Source organism: Globicephala melas, chromosome 8, assembly GCF_963455315.2.
Source record: "Globicephala melas chromosome 8, mGloMel1.2, whole genome shotgun sequence".
NCBI lineage: Eukaryota > Metazoa > Chordata > Mammalia > Artiodactyla > Delphinidae > Globicephala > Globicephala melas.
The window spans coordinates 69,021,082-69,038,734 of record NC_083321.1 but is presented as its reverse complement, the minus strand read 5'-3'; the positions used below and the strand labels follow the sequence as shown (position 1 = coordinate 69,038,734).

General features: G+C 38.0%; 1 protein-coding gene and 1 non-coding gene across 3 annotated transcripts in view; both read right to left on the bottom strand.

The window, feature by feature from the left end:
• Positions 1-2,353: 2,353 nt before the first annotated feature.
• TRNAA-CGC (transfer RNA alanine (anticodon CGC)) lies at positions 2,354-2,426 on the bottom strand. The gene has a single exon. It is a non-coding gene; the product is annotated as a tRNA-Ala (tRNA).
• A 2,434-nt stretch (positions 2,427-4,860) lies between these two features.
• C8H11orf54 (chromosome 8 C11orf54 homolog) overlaps positions 4,861-17,653 on the bottom strand; it is a 28,545-nt gene continuing 15,752 nt past the window's right edge. For both annotated transcript variants that reach the window (XM_030883773.3, XM_060303922.2), the window contains 7 exons: positions 17,240-17,338; positions 13,407-13,480; positions 13,122-13,223; positions 11,843-12,019; positions 10,278-10,427; positions 7,191-7,307; positions 4,861-6,256 (listed from right to left, as the gene is read on the bottom strand). In XM_030883773.3, the coding sequence (XP_030739633.1) occupies positions 6,083-6,256; positions 7,191-7,307; positions 10,278-10,427; positions 11,843-12,019; positions 13,122-13,223; positions 13,407-13,480; positions 17,240-17,338 (893 nt within the window). In that variant the 3' untranslated portion in view covers positions 4,861-6,082. The remainder of the gene's footprint in view (positions 6,257-7,190; positions 7,308-10,277; positions 10,428-11,842; positions 12,020-13,121; positions 13,224-13,406; positions 13,481-17,239; positions 17,339-17,653) is intronic.

Sequence of the window (17,653 nt, the reverse complement as noted above, 5' to 3'; positions counted from 1 at the left end):
TGCATTACATGTCTAAAATCCACAAGTCCCATGGCCAAACCCAAAAGTCAAGGGTGGGAGAGGGGTTACACTCAGCTTTTTCAGTTGCAGAAACTGCAGAGTTACATAGAAAGGGGTGTGGATGATGGGAGGAGCAGGGGCAACCATCAGTCACATATGGAAAATAATCCAGTTGCATTCCCTTATCTCACATCCTAAATAAAAATAAATTCCAAATGGAGTAAAGATCTAAGTGTAAAAAACAGTGAAGTCGTCTGCAGACTAAGATACACATAAGGTATATACATACCTAAGTCCTGCTTAGAGGGAAGTGTTCTATAAAAAATATTTGTCAGGGGGCTTCCCAGGTGGCGCAGTGGTTGAGAGTCCGTCTGCCGATGCAGGGGACACGGGTTCGTGCCCTGCTCCGGGAAGATCCCACATGGCGCGCAGCGGCTGGGCCCGTGGGCCATGGCTGCTGAGCCTGCGCGTCCGGAGACTGTGCTCCGCAACGGGAGAGGCCACAACAGTGAGAGGCCCGCGTACCGCAAAAAAAAAAAAAAAAAATTTTGTCAGATTTTGAGGGTTCATGGAGCTCAAATCTACGAAAGGGAAGAACTGAACCCCACACCATCTTTCAGGATTGAGGAGGCAGAGATCTGCCAGGCTCTGAATTAAAATCCCGGAAGTAACAGAGTAACAGACTCTAGGTAGAAGTGGCCTGAGTTTTATTTAAAATGCAACTGAGCCCCAACCCAGCTCCTTCTCTGATTACAGTGAGGTAATCAGTCTCACACTTCATCTGCCTAACAAAAGAAAGGTGGAAATCCTCACTGGTGAAAGATACCATCTTAGCAGAAGTAAGGGGTAGGAAAGAGTGACTGATAAAACATAAGCAAAAACAAATAATAGGAACTAATTCATGAATGATCAAAACATTGGTGATGGAAGACAAGGACTTTAACAGATTAGTATGTTAAAAAAAAAATAGAGGACTTTTCTGGTAGTCCAGTGGTTAAGACTCCGTGCTTCCCATGCAGGGGGCATGGGTTCAATCCCTGGTCAGGGAAGTTCTGCATGCTGCACAACCAAAAAAAAAAGGAAAATGGACAAAATGGATGAAAAGATGGGCAGTTTCAACAGAAAAATTTCAGTCTATAAAAAAAAAAAGATCAAATGTACATTCTAGACTAAAAACTAGATGCAATTAATAACCCAAGGTTTACTAAGAGATTTGACACAGCACAGAAAAGTATTAGTGAACTCAAAGATTGGACAATGGAAAAGTCCAAAACACAGAACGGAGTGTAAGATAATTTGGGATACACATTCAAAATTCTTACAGACATTAATAAGCTAATAAGGGAATACTGTGAATATCACCCCTTTTCCTGCTTCCTCTGGCCACAAATACCAGTTTTTCTTAGTTTTAGTGCCCTACACCCCAGACTGTAATGTAGTTCTTCACAGCTGGGGCCACCCTCCAGATGAAGCACCAAGAGAAAAGAGAGAAAAATGGGACCACAAGAAACCCATTTCCTGATTCCTCTGGAATCATTTTTCCTTGGTGTTTTAGGTAACAGCTACCCTGATACCACTGGTACAGCAGTGCAGCTCTGACTGCACTGGGACTAGCCTCTGGGCAGAGCCAAGACATAAAAAAGAAACAAGAAAAAAATGGAGACTTTCACACTGTGGCCTGCTGAGGCTCCCTTTCCTGGTTCTCTGGCCAAAAAGAACTGTCTCTTGGGAGTTTTTGCTGTCCATGCCCATTGCGTAGTTCTGTGACCCAGACTGCCTCGGATAAAAGAGGAAAGAAAAATCAGGAAACTCATCATCAGTATTGTTCATTCTTCAAGTTTTGACTTCCCTCTTCAACCATTCAGTCAAAATGGTTTAATTTTCAACAGTGTTCTGGGAGTTGCTTTTTGTATTTTATCCAAGTTTTGTATTTTGGAATTGTGGAAGAAATAGCCTGTTGTGGGCTTATTCCATCTTGGCCAGTACCAGAAATTCATGTGTTCTTTAGTAAATTTATTTTTGTGTTTGTGATATGAAGTGTCCTCTAATGTACAATACCTTACAGGGTAATACTGATAGGACTTATCCTTTTTTATTTTAATTGTTTGTTCATATGTCAGTCAGTGTCCCCGCTGACTGGGGTAGGCCTGGTACAATGCTTGGCACATTGATGGTGTTCAGTAAATTGTCCTGGAATGAATGGTAGAACAAGCCACACGGAGGCATCACAGAGAAACTGAAAGGAAGCTGGGCTTTTAAAACCAAAAGCAAATGAGAGTCTGCTTTTATTTTTTTTAATATTTATTTATTTATTTGGCTGCACCAGGTCTTAGTTGCAGCACACGGGATCTAGTTCCCTGACCAGGGATCGAACCTGGGCCCCCTGCATTGCGAGTGCAGAGTCTTAACCACTGGACCACCAAGGAAGTCCCCCTATCCCAAATATATATATATATATATTTTTTCTTTCAGTACGCGGGCCTCTCACTGCTGCGGCCTCTCCCACTGCGGAGCACAGGCTCCGGATGCGCAGGTTCAGCAGCCATGGCTCACGGGCCCAGCCACTCTGCGGCATGTGGGATCCTCCCGGACCGGGGCATGAACCCGTGTCCCCTGCATCAGCAGGCGGACTCTCAACCACTGCGCCACCAGGGAGGCCCAATCCCATATATTTTAAAATGAACTGGTGAGGCTCTATAAAAGCCCTACTGGGATTAGACTGATGTTGAATTGAATTTATAGGTTTGAGAATTGATACTTCTGTGAGATTGCATCTTCCTGGATGTACGTTTATTTTGATTTCTTTGAGTTTTCAACAGTTTTATAATTTTCTCCATAAAGGTTATATATAATTTTTGTTAAATAAAAATACTGCTGTGTACTTTTGGTAACATTGTAATTGGTATCCTTTTCAGCTTTCCTTTTTTTTTGGTTTTGACCATGCCACCGAGGCTTGCAGGATCGTAGTTCCCCAGTTAGGGATCTAATCCCGGTCCTTGGCCCCGAGAGCACGGAGTCCTAACCACTGGACCGCCAGGGAATTCCTGCCAGATTTACATTTTTAACCTATTTTTTGTTGGTATGTAGAAATACAACTCATTATTGTATATTGATTTTACATTTAGCAACTTTTTTTTCCCTTGTTGAAGTATAGTTACGATATTGTGTTTCATGTGTACAGCAAAGTGGTTCAGTTATATATATTTTTTTTCTCAGATTATTTTCCATTATAGATTATTACAAGATATTGAATATAGTTCCCTGTGTTATACAGGAAATCCTTGTTTCTTATCTATTTTACGTATAGTAGTGTGTATCTGTTAATTCCACACTCCTAATTTATCCCTCCCCCACCCGCTTCCCCTTTGGTAACAGTAAGTTTGTTTTCTATGTCGTCTGTTCCTGTTTTGTATATAGATTCATTTGTATTATTTTTTAGTATATGTGCTGCCGAAGCGAGCACATTTGTATTTTTTAGATTACACATTTAGGTGAAATCATACATTTGTCTTTGTCTGACTTACTTAGTATGATATTCTATAGGTCTATCCATGTTGCTATAAATGGCAGTATTTCATTCTTTTTCTATGGCTGAGTAATATTTATATTTAGGAACCTCTTTGAACTCAGTCTGATAATTTAACTATAGAGTCTCTTGGGTTTTCCAAGAAGTCAATCATGTTTTCTGCTGAAAAAATTATTTTTTCCTTCCTTTTCAGTTGTTATACCTACTCTGTCTTTGTCTTCTTTTCCTAGTTGAAACTCCAGTAGTTAATGATATTGGGCATCCTTGTCACATTCCTAAAGTGAATATGGTATTAACATAATTTTGCAAATATCTAGCTAGCTAGCTAGCATTTTAAAAATTGCTTCTCGCAATATGCGCTAGATGTTAGCTTCATGGAGTTCAGGTGATCCTATTTTGTTTACAATGGCCTCTGCCATTTTTTGAAAATACCAAGTCCTCTTCTGCCTCTGAGCCTTTAAATCTGCTAGAAAAGATGTTCCTCCAAATAACTTCATAATAATGGCTCACTCTCTCAGTTTTTTCAGGCCTTTGTTCAAATGTCTCTTTATCAGAGGCTATCCCCGATCTCTCTCTATAAAATGTGTCATAGAGTCTGAGTCCACCTTTGATGTTTGATTGCCGACAGCTGTTAAGCCTTACCCCACTCCTTCCTCCCCTTCTGCCCCACGTTTGTGCAGTAAAGCCTGGCTGCTTCTTGCTTTGCCACCTGTGGGAAATTCAAACTGCATGCAGAACCATCACCCTGGCCCTACCCCGTAACCACCATAAAACCCCCAAGCCAGTCTCCTCTCTCTGTTCTCTCAGGCCATTTTTGGACTTGCTTGGGAGCTGCCCTGCTTTCCCCAGAAAGCCTTATTATGGGAATAATAAAGTCTGTCATACAACCTTGGTATGTGTGTGACTTCATCAGTCTCAACATCTGAGCTGAATTTTGGGTGGGAGTCCACCTTTTCTCAGTGTGGATGCCCACAACAAAATAACATCCTCCTTCACAGTCCATCTTCTGCTTTATTTTTTCTTCATAGCACTAGTACCACCTGACATAATATGTATTTGCCTTCCCCTACTATATAAATGACTGAATGATAGATCCCAGCATCTAGTGAAGTATCTGTCATAATCATTCATTCAACAAATATTTGAGTGCCCACTTTGGCCAGGTTCTCTTAAAGGCAATAGTGCTATAGTGGTGATCAAAGCCCTTGCCATGGAGCTTACATTCCAGAGGGCAGGGTAGGTGTTCATTCAGTATGTATTTGTTAAATGAATGAATACTAATATTATTTTTGTCTGGAGGTAGGATATTAAAAAGAAACACAATGTCATATTATGAATGTAAAATTTTTATTCATTTCTTTTGGTGCAAACTAGTGTTTATTAAAAAATAATATTTAGGAATTTATACTCACTGGACATGTTATAGTTAACATCCAAAGACAAAAAATATTTGTTATAGTTAACATCCAAAGACAATTTATTATATGCTTAGTACTAAAAAGCTCCTAAATCAGTGTTGGCATTACAAGATTAGAGAGTTGTTTTTGGCTCGTGATTATTATAGAAAAACACTGAGGAAAACTTCAGTCATTACAATTGGTAAAGGTATAATTTTACATTTCATGAAGGATAGTAGTCATATTTGGTAATAGCCTCATTTATAAATTAAAGTATATTCACTTCGAGGTTGTATTTTGATGCTGTTTCTTTTCACTTCTCGCAAATAACCAACAAGGCACAAACTGCTTCCAATTGACAGTCCAAACAAAGGAGGAATCATGGCTAACCATCTGGTTGCTAATATTTGTTAAAGGCAAATTACAAACTTCAGAGTATGGTTCAACATCACCAAAAGGAGTAAAGTTGCTCCCTCTGACCACCTTATTCCGTGAAAAAAGTGTACTTTGACTTCTAAAATGGATTTTAAAAATTCAGTAGAAAGATTTAACAACTATCAACATTTCCAGCACTGATTTTTCTAATACCCAGAAACATCCACTTAGCAGTTGTAAGACTAACTTGAAAAACTGAATATACAAATGTAAATTATTGCCATTAGCTAGTAGGAATCATCACTTGATTCTTAATCCTGTTTATATTTAATTATAAACATAAGACTGATTTTTGTGTGTGTGTGTGGTATGCGGGCCTCTCACTGTTGTGGCCTCTCCCGTTGCGGAGCACAGGCTCCGGACGTGCAGGCTCAGCGGCCATGGCCTACGGGCCCAGCCGCTCCACGGCATGTGGGATCTTCCCGGACCAGGGCACGAACCTGTCTCCCCTGCATTGGCAGGCGGACTGTCAACCACTGTGCCACCAGGGAAGCCCAAGACTGATTTTTAGAATAAAAAGAATGAAGAACATCTCCATCATGTGTCTTTGTTCCCAATAATCCCTTTCAGATAGATCTGTGAAGTAATACAGAGCACAGTGTCGACATACCTTTCATTTCAAAGGCCGAAAAAAATAGGGCTTATTAAGTAGTGAGATCATTTCTATTAGGCTTTATATTAGTATCAATTAATGAGTTAATCAGTCAAACGAGTATCAGTTGATTTAATCTCGCCCAAATGAATGGGTCTCTGTTGGTTGATCAATGCGATAGAGAAACTCTGCAGGTAAGAAGTATCCAAGATATTCCACTATATCTGGGGTGGTGTCATAATGGTAGTGTCCACCTTCTCCATGATGACTAAAACAATGAGTGTGCTCCAACCGCAAATCAAACCCCTAGGACAACAGAGAAGCTATCTGTTAGTATTCCAATTATTTTGCATAGAACTTGTTTAAGGGGATGGGAGACCTTTTTAATTTATGTTACAATAATTTTTATTTTATTTTTTTTAGTAGGTAATACAGTCACATGATTCAAAATTCAGAGGGTGCAAAAGCATATATTCAGTAAAATGTATCTTTCCATTTCCTGCCCTCACTTCCTTTCCTAGAAGGCAACCAAAGTAAGCAGCTTCTTCTATATCCTTCCAAAAGGATTATTTTTAATTTATTACTTGTATGGTAGTACTCTGCACCTACTGTGCTGTATGTTGCTCTTCTTCATTTAACAGTATAGCTTTCAGATCTTTGTATATCAGAACATAAAAGAGCTTCCTAATTCTTTTATATCTATGGTATTCTATTGTATGCGCATACCACTTTCCAACTGACATTAGATTATTTCCAGTTCTTCTGCTATTACAGCAGTGCTGTCATGAATAACCCTTTTAACTAGTCATTTTATGCACATAGCCATATATTTAACGATAAATTCCTAGACATGTAATCACTGGATCAAAAGATATAGTCAGTATTTTCGTAGGTATTTGCTTTAAATTAGTCTATATTATTTTTCTAGGGTACAATATTAGGATATAATGAACAGTATATAGAACAGCAAATAAGATGATAGGACACCTGAATCCTGTTCTGATTCTACTATTTAATAATGTGACTTTGGGTGTTATTTAAAATGCCTGTGCCTTCAATTCTCCAAAGGTAAAATCTGCTCTGCCAAATCATAGGTGGTCAGATATTTGCTCCCTTACCTTTTAAGACAATTCTACAGACTACACTAGTTCTTAAATAAGAACACAAAAAGTGCCTAATTCTAAAAGAATATTCTAAAAATTAAGCATTATTGCAATGTAAAAGACAGACATAGACTTACTGGGTCTCTGGAGATAAAAACTGGCAGACAAACCAAAGGGGCCTTCATCTCATAAAAACGTAACCATTTATTCACGTCTTCATCAGAGTTCAATGGGCAGGAAGAAAATTCTGCTGGCTACAATAAAAGGACATTAAACAAGTAAACATCGAATATTATTGAGCTAAAAATTTATATATAATTTCATTGTTAAAACCTTTAAGCCTTCTTATACATTCTATTGCTATTTTTGGCACCAAGAGAAGTTATATACCCTAGTTTTCAAAAGGACCACCAATCAATGTGTACACACTAAAAGATATGAATGAATAAATAAAGGAGTTTCTCAGTTTTCCTATGAGTATATCCTCATCCCAGTCTTAAATGTCATTATTGATACTGGTAAATGAAAAAAAAGGAAGGCATTGAAAGTGGGGTAGAAGCATCAAACAGAATAAAATACTTAGAAATAAACTTAAGGAGGCAAAAGACTTGTACACTGAAAAGTACAAAGCATTGCTGAAACGAATTTTAAAAGACTCCAGTAAGTGGAAAGACATCTTGTGTTCATGGATTGGACAACTTAATATTGTTAACATGTCAGTACTATCAAAAGCAATCTAAAGATTCACTGCATTCCCTGTCAAAATCCCAATGACGTTTTTGCAGAAATAGAAAAATCCACCCTAAAATTCATATGGAATCTCAAGGGACCCCAAACAGCCAAAACAATCTTGAAAAAGAAGAAGGAAGTTGGAGGTCTCACACTTATTGATATCAGGCTTGCTACAAAACTATAGTAATCGAAATAGTGTGATACTAGCATAACGACAGGCATACAGATCAATGGAATAGAATAGAGATCCCAGAAGTAAACCCTTGCATATATGGTCAAATGGTTTCTGACAAGGATGCCATGACCATTCAATGGAGAAAGGGCTGTCTTTTTAACAAATAGTGCTGGGAAAACTGGATATCCACATGTAAAAAAATAAAGTTAGACCCTTACTTTATATCATATACAAAAATTAACTAAAAATGGATCCGACACCTAAATATAATAGCTAAAACTGCAAAGACTCTTAGAAGAAAACAGGAGGGAAGTTTCATGACATTAAATTTGACTTTTTGGATATGACATCAAAAGTACAGGTAGTAAAAGGAAAAATAAACAGGTGGACTACGTCAAACTAAAAAGCTTCTGCACAGTAAAGGCAACAGTCAACAAAATGAAAAAGGCAGCCTATGGAATGAGAGAAAATATTTGCAAACCATATATCTGATAAGGGGTTAATATCCAAAATATATAAGGAATTCAATAGGAAAAAAAAAGCCCAATTAAAAAATGATCAAAGGACTGAATTAGACATTTTTCCAAAGAAGACATACAAACGGCCAACAGGTATATGAAAAAGCACTCAACATCACTATTCATCAGGTAAATGCAAATCAAAGCCATGAGATATCACTCACTCTAGTGCAGATGGCTGTTCTCAAAAAGGCAAGAGATGAAAAGTGTTGGTGAGGATGTGGAGAAAATAGAACACTTGTACACTGCTAGTGGGAATGTAAACCGGCACGACCATTACGGAGCTTCCTCAAAAAATTAAAAATAAAACCACCATATGATCCAGCAATTCTGCTGGGTATATATCCAAAGGAAATGAAATCACTACCTTGAAGAGATATCCGCACTCCTATGTTCACTGTGGCATTATTCACGTTAGTCAAGATTGGGAAACAACCTAAGTGTCCATCAACAGATGAATGGATAAAGAAATTGTTATCTGTATCTTTTTAGTTGTGATATGTATATGAAATATTATTCAGGCTTAAAAGAAGGAGGAAATCCTGCCATTTGTAACAATATAGTTGAACTTGGAGGACATTATACAACACTAAGTGAAATAAGCCAGTCACAGTCAAATACTGCATGATATCACTTATATGTGGAATCTAAAGAAGTCCAACTTAGAGAAACAGTATAATGGTGGTTGCCAGAGGATGAGGGGGTGGGGGAAAATGGGGAAATGTTGATCAAAGGGTACAAACTTCCAGTTATAAGGTGAGTGAGTTCTAGAGAGCTAATGCACATCATGGTAACTATAGTTAATAATAAAGTATTGTTTACTTGAATTTTAAGAAATCCTATAATCCTTTGGCATTTACAAATAGATTTCTCTATAATTTTGTCGTAAATTGGAAAAGTAAGTAGTTTCACAAATGTGTCTTTCTATGCAGAATCAGCTGGTTTGCCATTTAAAATTATCAGGATAAAAAACATCAAAACAAATACGTTTTCTAATGGCTTCATTGTTAAAACAAAAAGGACATTAAGTTATAACACTTTTACACTTCATTCATTTATTCGTTCACTCACCTACCAAAAATTATTTTAAAAATCCTAGATGACCTGGTCTGTCTTCATATAGTATTCCGTCATTAATGCCTTATAAACTTATTATAGTCAGCCCATAAGATTATCATTTTCATGAGTTCTTTCCCTAAAACCACAACCATCGTAATAGCAAAGTCTATATAGGGATTCTAGCAATGAAAATAATCAGTTTCTAAGGCTTATACTCACATCTATCTCAATCTTTAATACAAACAAATTGAGAAGAAAGTTCTAATATATTAATATGAAAAAAGGACTCCGGCTGGACATTATCATACAAGTTGCTTTACAGTATTGTCTGTCATTTAAATTTGATCACAGTAAAAGGGTTTGTTCAGGATGTCTTTAAAAGTTAAATTCTCAGGTCTTCCCTAGTGGTCCAGTGGGTAAGACTCCGTGCTCCCAATGCAGGAGGCCCAAGTTCAATCCCTGGTCAGGGAACTAGATCCTGTATGCATGTTGCAACTAAGAGTTCGCATGCTGCAACTAAGAAGTCCACTAAGAAGCTGGCATACCACAACTAAAGACCCTACATGATGCAACGAAGATCCCACGTGCCACAACTAAGACCCAATGCAACCAAAAATAAATAAATAAATCTTTTTAAAAAAGGTTAAATTCTCAATGTATATTAAAAAAATCCTACGATCTTAAGCACGTGCGCGCGCGCGCACACACACACACACACACACACACACACAGGCCTTTACCATAATATGAGTCTTCACTTTTCCCTTCTGAATCACGAAAGTACCTCCCATTCCTACAGGCTTATCTCCATAATGTTTTTCAAGAGTCTGTCTCATACAAGTCACAAAGTTAAGTTTTCCAGTTCTTCTTTTGGCTTTCACCTCAATGACCTAGAGAGGACATAAATACACATACCATTGTTCTAAGCTGCAAAATATTATGTAAATAATTACCCAAGTGAAACATTATATAATTCAGTGCCATCAAGCAAATATTCACTTGTTTGCTTCGAGCACCCAGATATGAGCAGAAGTGTCTCAATCCTCTAAGTCTTAATAATATATATAGTATTATATATATATATATATATAAATTATATATCATTTACTCTAATAATGTCGTATTTGTGCTTTCTTGGACTGAGAGAGTTATAGCTAAATTTTATAAATTTATAGCCAAATTCTACACTGAACTCTAGAGATTCTTATATGTCAAGGTGGTAAAAGACTGAGAATTCTTTGGTTTAAAGGGATTAACTTCTGATAACTGGAGGGAGGAGAAATGATTATGTTTTCTCATTTCCTTTAAAAATCTGGACTGCTGTTACCTCCACTTTATTAGGTATTTTTGCTTCACTATCTCATTTCCCAAAGTGGCTGAAGTAGTTATCTCTACAAGATCTGGGAGTTCTCACAACAGCTAAAACTGAAATAATCTTTAAAAAAAAAAAATAACAGCTTTATGGGGGATATAATTCACATACCATACAATCCACCTATTTCAAGTATACAATTCAATGGGTTTCAGTATACGTATAGAGTTGTGCGACCATCATTACAATTTTGGAACATGAAATCATCCTTTTTTTTTGTACTAACCGGAAGTAAATATGAAGTGAGGCATTAATTCTTCTCACATCTTCTATAATTTTTTGCTCCCATCATTTCTATCTCAATCAATGTCTGATCAGTCTGAAATAAGTAAGTTACATATATACCAACTATATAGGTAGACATTATCTACTTCAGCTGCATGGTTCATCTATTTGACTAACTCACTCCCCACAGGAACATCCTATTTTAGTTCCTTGGAAAAAAAGCTATTGCTTACTAAGTATTATTTTTTTTTCTTTTTAAAATTTTTGTTTGCGTGTGTCTTTGTTGCTGCGTGCAGGCTTCCTCTAGTTGAGGAGAGCAGAGGCTGCTCTTCATTGCGGTGCTAGGCCTTCTCATTGCGATCGCTTCCTTGTTGCAGAGCGTGGGCTGTAGGCGTGCTGGCTTCAGTAGTTGTGCCGCATGGGCTTAGTTGTTCCGTGGCATGTGGGATCTTCCCAGACCAGGGCTCGAACCCGTGTCCTCTGCATTGGCAGGTGGGTTCTTAACCACTGTGCCACCAGGGAAGCCCAAAGTATTTTCACTATGCCTGTAGTACTTCCTGAATCTTTCATAACTGTGTTATTTAAAGAGGTTTGGGACTTAGGTAGCTTTGGATTTCCTTAAGAAAACTACAGTAGTAGCAATAAGCATGCAAATTTTTAGCTATCTGAGAACTCTTGGAGAATACTGCATTTTTAGAACAAAATCACCTTTCCAGGCTGGCCTTCACTGGCAAAAAGATTAGCCAGTAATGCAAACCCAAAATCATGATATTTCTCACTGTATTTCTCAAGTAGGCACCCTCCATCTGCAGAGTTAACATGAGCAAAGTAACTTCCATTCACAGGAGGTTTGTGTTCACTTTCTGTTTGAACAACTGGCATAAACTGAAAAGAAAAGTAAATAAGGTAATTAGTCAAGCCTAGTATCTCTATGCAAAGAGAAGATCTTGAATAATGTAACAAAATATTTTGTCCTAGACTTTAAGACATTTTATTTCAAGATCTAATAATAGAACATGAAAAATAAAATATTTAATGTCAGATTCAAAATGTTAAAGATTTACAAATATCAAAAAAACTGAAAAAAAATTTTAGAAAATGTTTACAGTATTATAGTGTTTCTATAAGATTGTGACATTTGCATCAAAATTTCTCATTTTATTACTTACTTATTTACTTACTTACCTACCTACTTACCTACTTACTTACTTAGTTCCCTGACCAGGGATCGAACCCGGGCCCTTGGCAGTGAAAGTGCCGCGCCGCGTCCTAACCACTGGACCGCCAGAGACGTCCTTAAAATTTCTCACTTAAATTTTAAACTTTTTCTGTCTTGAACACTAGGCAAATTATATTAATGTTTCTATAAAAGGACTTGTATGATTATTGACTAACAGTCATAGATGTAAGAGGCTGTGAGAGAATGGGCAGACTGAGCAGGTTATTCTCCTGTTCGTGAGATGTGAAGAAACAGTGATGTTTTTATGTTGGAAATGTGTTAACATACATAGTGATAGATACTACCTTTTGTAAACAATAATCATACTACTGGGGTAGGTCCCTGCAATTTGGTCTGAAAGAGGGATTTGATTAGACAATTAAATATTTCATTCATCTTCTGATTGCAAGCTGCCCTTATACCAGCAAAGATCATAGAGAAGTTAGGAATCCTCTGATGTGTAAGGACTGAAATCTTTCACAGTCCAGAGTCCTCAGCAAATCACAGTAGGACCTTCGATGGACTCCTCGAATACTGAGCATGTGCCATAAGAAAATCTAAATTAGAGATGAGTGCTCCATTTCAGTTGGACTAATTGGAGCATGTGCTATACTCCAAATCTGTATCAACAGTAACAAATCTGTAGAGAGGTATGACATCAACCACTTACAATTCATTCAGAAGACAAGATTTCTGATAGGGCAGTAAAAGGAAAAAGGCAAACTAAGTGTCAAATCAATAAAATAAAGTAATTATATATATGCTGACCTCAGAATTGAATCCAAGAGTCTGAAATGGGCCTGCTCCTGCTCCAAGAACAAAAGCTCCAGGAAGCTGGATTTCTTTTGCGATTTTATTTAGATCATAAACCTATACAAGAGGAAACGCATACTATTTAAATCTTACTTATATCAATTCCCAGATTTACTTTTTATTACTACATCCATTAACACTTCCTTGTCACATTGGTCAGTGGACCTTCTAATAATAAAAATAGGAATCAACCCGATTTTCATAATCTCCATGTGAATGTGAAAAGTAAAAGAAACTTACTTTTTTTTTATTTGTAAGAGGCAATAAGTAAGGTACACCTCCTACTTCTGCAATTCTAGTTTTCCCACAGATACCTAAAAAAAACAAATAAAACAAGCCATCTTAAAAATAGGCAAACATCTAAATTTAAGTATAAAATGCCGGAAGACACTAATTTATTAAGAGTATATAACTTTTCAGTTCATAGTTTTACAAATAGCAGGGGTTGGAAAATGTAAGTAGCTAGGATCCCTGTCCTACGCTAACTTCCTGTGTTTCTAATAGTGTCATAACCAAGCATGACTTGATATAGTTAGTAGCATAAAGGCAATCGAAAGTTGATGATACATAACACTGTAAAGCAACTATACTCCAGTAAAAATTAATAATATAAAAAAAGAAAGTTGATGATAGGGCAAGGGCTAGAACTGGAGCCAATGTTTGGATGAGGTTTCTAGAATTAGTCTATAATGACTTATTCCTTTAAAAATCTTTCTTTTGGGGGAGGGAGGGTTTTAGCTAAAATTATATTTTAATTTAAAATATTTTGGTAAAATATTACTTCTTTTAAAAATCCATATTGAGAAGTCCTCTTGTTAGAGTTGTTTGTTCCAAGGTTGTTTATAAAAATGACAAGTAATTTTAGGTAACTTCAGATGCTAGGAACTTTCTACTTACATTTTTAATTAAACGTCACAGGTACAGCTAGACACTGTTTGGGAAAAGATCCCCCAGTGTTCTCCTTACTTGCTGCAAGTGACAATAAGTCCTTCCTTCTCTAGTGCTTTGGTTGTGTCTATTGGCTCAACACCCACCAAGAGGTGAACCTGGTTTTCGGGTAAAACGACGAAATAATACTAGTAAACACGCCAAGATCACTAGTGACAAGACCAGTTCATGTAGAAAGTACCTAAATATGTTTATGAAAGATCATATATGTAACATGCATACATATCTGGCTTCCTTAGTATGTAATTTAAAGACTCACAAATTATTGACAAGAACCTAGAAAACTCTTTTTCAAACCAACCCTTTGGGTGACAAAATTAAGATTAACTATTTTTCCTGTACTCTTCTGTGTTTTCTGGTTTTTATTTGAATTATTTAATCAATTATTTATTTTGGGGTAAAATATATTACCCTTATAATTGGAAGAAACAGAGCTATAAAAAAGTATTATGATAGGGACTTCCCTGGCAGTCCGGTGGTTAAGACTTCGCCTTCCAATGCAGGGGGTGCGGGTTCAATCCCTGGTGGGGGAGCTAAGAGCCCACATGCCTCAGGGCCAAAAAACCAAAACATAAAACAACAAAAAAAGTATTATGATAAATGCTTTTAAGGTGTGAAGAGATATTGCCATCTGGTACATAAAACTTCTAGAATTTACAGGTCTACTTAAAATCAAAGACTGTTTGAACTAGAAAGACCCAAAAAGAACATTTAACCCAAATCTCACTCCCCCCCACCCCCATTTTAATGTATCTGAAGCCCAGATACATTAATTGGCTTACCCAGGGTAATGAAACCTTAAGTGGCAGAGAAAGAACTAGAGTCCAGGATTTCTACGTAAAACTGCTTTTTAACAAAGATGTCAATTACATAATAAAAGAGTGAGTAAGTGTGACTGTTCCAAATTCCTCATTACAGTAGGGTATAATGAGAGAATGTTGGACTTTGGAAGCAGACAGATCTGGATTTGAATCCTGATTATGATTCCCACTGAGATTACTTAGCCTCTCTTCAGCTTCAGTTTTCTCATCTATAAACTGGGGCTAGTACTCACCTTGCAGTGTTAGTATAAAAATTAAGACATCAAATATAGATATCCATCATACTGTCTGACAAATTATATTTACTTAATATTGAAACTGAATGGTACAGATGAACCGGTTTGCAGGGCAGAAATAGAGACACAGATGTAGAGCACAAACGTATGGACACCAAGGAGGGGAAAGTGGCAGGGGTGTGTGTGGCAGGGGGGGCGGGTGGGGGGCAGTGGTGGTGGTGGTGGTGGGATGAATTGGGAGATTGGGATTGACATATATACACTAATATGTATAAAATGAATAACTAATAAGAACCTGCTGTATAAAAAAAATAAATAAAATTAAAAAAAAAAAAAGAAACCGAGCAGGACCCTGTGGGGCTCCTGGGCACAAAAGTCTTTTCGTGTCCCCTGTTTTTTTGTTGGTAAGAAATAGGCTTCATTCGGCTTCGGTGACCTTCCCTGAGTTCCACAGGGCAGGTTCAAACAGTTGCTAATCAGGGAAGGGAGGGGATGAAGAGACAAGGGAGGAGCAGTCAAGAAACAATAGTGTAGCCTTGGGGCAGGGTCCTGGTTCCTCCTCACTGGATATACATAACTGTATCTTTGAGCTCTTGTGCAGAACTAAAACCCCTACCACATGGAAGATGTTAACTACTTGATGAAACATTCTTCATTCCAGAGAGAAGGTTACAGTTCAATAACATAGAGAACCATAGATCACGGGACAACCTGAGATGATCCTTAGACTGAAGGAATGCAGGCCTTGCAAGTGAAATGCCCAAGGTCGCGAGGCCCCTCCACAAGACCACCAGAGTCGAGAGTCAAAGCCAAACGGCAAGGGTCATTTATTGCAGGTTCGAACCTGGACCTCCGCGCACTCGTTGCCGGTGACGCTAAGAGGTCCTGGCGGAGTTTAGTACAGCTCTTTTATAGACCGGTACAAACATAGTCGCCGATTGGTTGACTTTTAAACAGAGACACTAGTCGCCGATTGGTTGACTTTTAAACAGAGACACTAGTCGCCGATTGGTTGACTTTCAAACAGAGACACTAGTCGCCGTCTGATTGGTTGGACGGTTGCGGGGGGGGGGGGTCAGCAGGCGTAATTACAGAAGCGAGAGCGGCTGGTTAAGTTTCGGTTTCCTGAGGTTTTGTTTCTTAATTAGAAATACTTAAGGCGGGGCCATGGTCGCAAAAAGAAATAGTGCCAACAGGAGGACTGATACAACCCTAGCAGTGCTGCGGCCTCCACCAGCCCAACGGCAGGGCGTCGGGAGGCTGTGCGCCCAACTTCAGGCGGCGCTCCCAAATGTGGCAAGCCCAGCGCCGCGCCCTGGAATGGTCCTTTTTCGGCCCTTCCCCTCCGGAAAGAACAGAAAAGAAATTCCAGGAAAAGCACAAATTGAATGCAGGGCGTCAACTCAGTCCTATTCTCACCAAACTAGAACATAGCCCCCTCACAAGCACTCTGATCCTTATGAGAAGCCCCTCCCCTTGACTGTAAGACTCCCCACACCTGCCCCCCCACTGAGTTTGGGACAGTTTTGAGGGCATTAGGCCTCTGTGGCCCCCTTTGCCTGGCAAAGCAATAAAAGTATTCTTTTCTACTTCACCCAAAACTCTCGTCTCTGAGATTCAATTTGGCAGTGCTGCACAGAGGCTGAGTTTCAGCATCAATATTAATTTCCCTTCTCACTTTAAACACTGGCTGGATAATCACTTGACAAATTTGTTGAAGGGATATTAGTATTTAATGGATGATTCAAATAAATACAAGGCTTTTAAGATCACTTCTGGTCTTGAATGAATGAATGAATAATAAATAAATACATAAATAAATAAATAAAAATTACAGTAAGTTTCCATAACAGTCACTTGAATGATTAAAAACAAAACTCTCATGTGATATTCAGGATTCTAGCCTATTGAATATCTATTATATAACCTGTGAAAGTTACAAAAGTACATAAAAAACATATTTTTCTACAAGGGTATAAAATGAAATTTGACCAATATTAGAAAACACAGAAATTAAGCACAATTTAATCTAAAAGCTGGGTCAATATCCTTTGCAGATACTGCTTACCTTTTACAGGAAAGGTAAATGGCTCCTTGGTCAAATTAGGGCAATCAACTACAGAGACCTGGACATCAGCAAAGTTATCCGTTAGCCCCTTCTGCAGAACTAATAAAGACAAGGAAAAGGGTTAAACATTAGGTAGAAATTTGTCATCACATATCAAGTCTTCCCTCAACTGTTTTGTGTGTCATACTTCCAAACTAAACTTGTGTAATTTACTACTTTTTTTTTTATTTTTTGGATACGCCACATGGCATGTGGAATCTTAGTTCCCTGACTAGGGACAGAACCTGCGCACCCTGCAGTGGAAGCATGGAGTCTTAACTGCTGGACCGCCAGGGAAGTCCCTAAACTTGTGTAACTTAAAAGGAGGGGGATAAGGGACTTCCTTGGTGGTCCAGCAGTTAAGACTCAGCACTT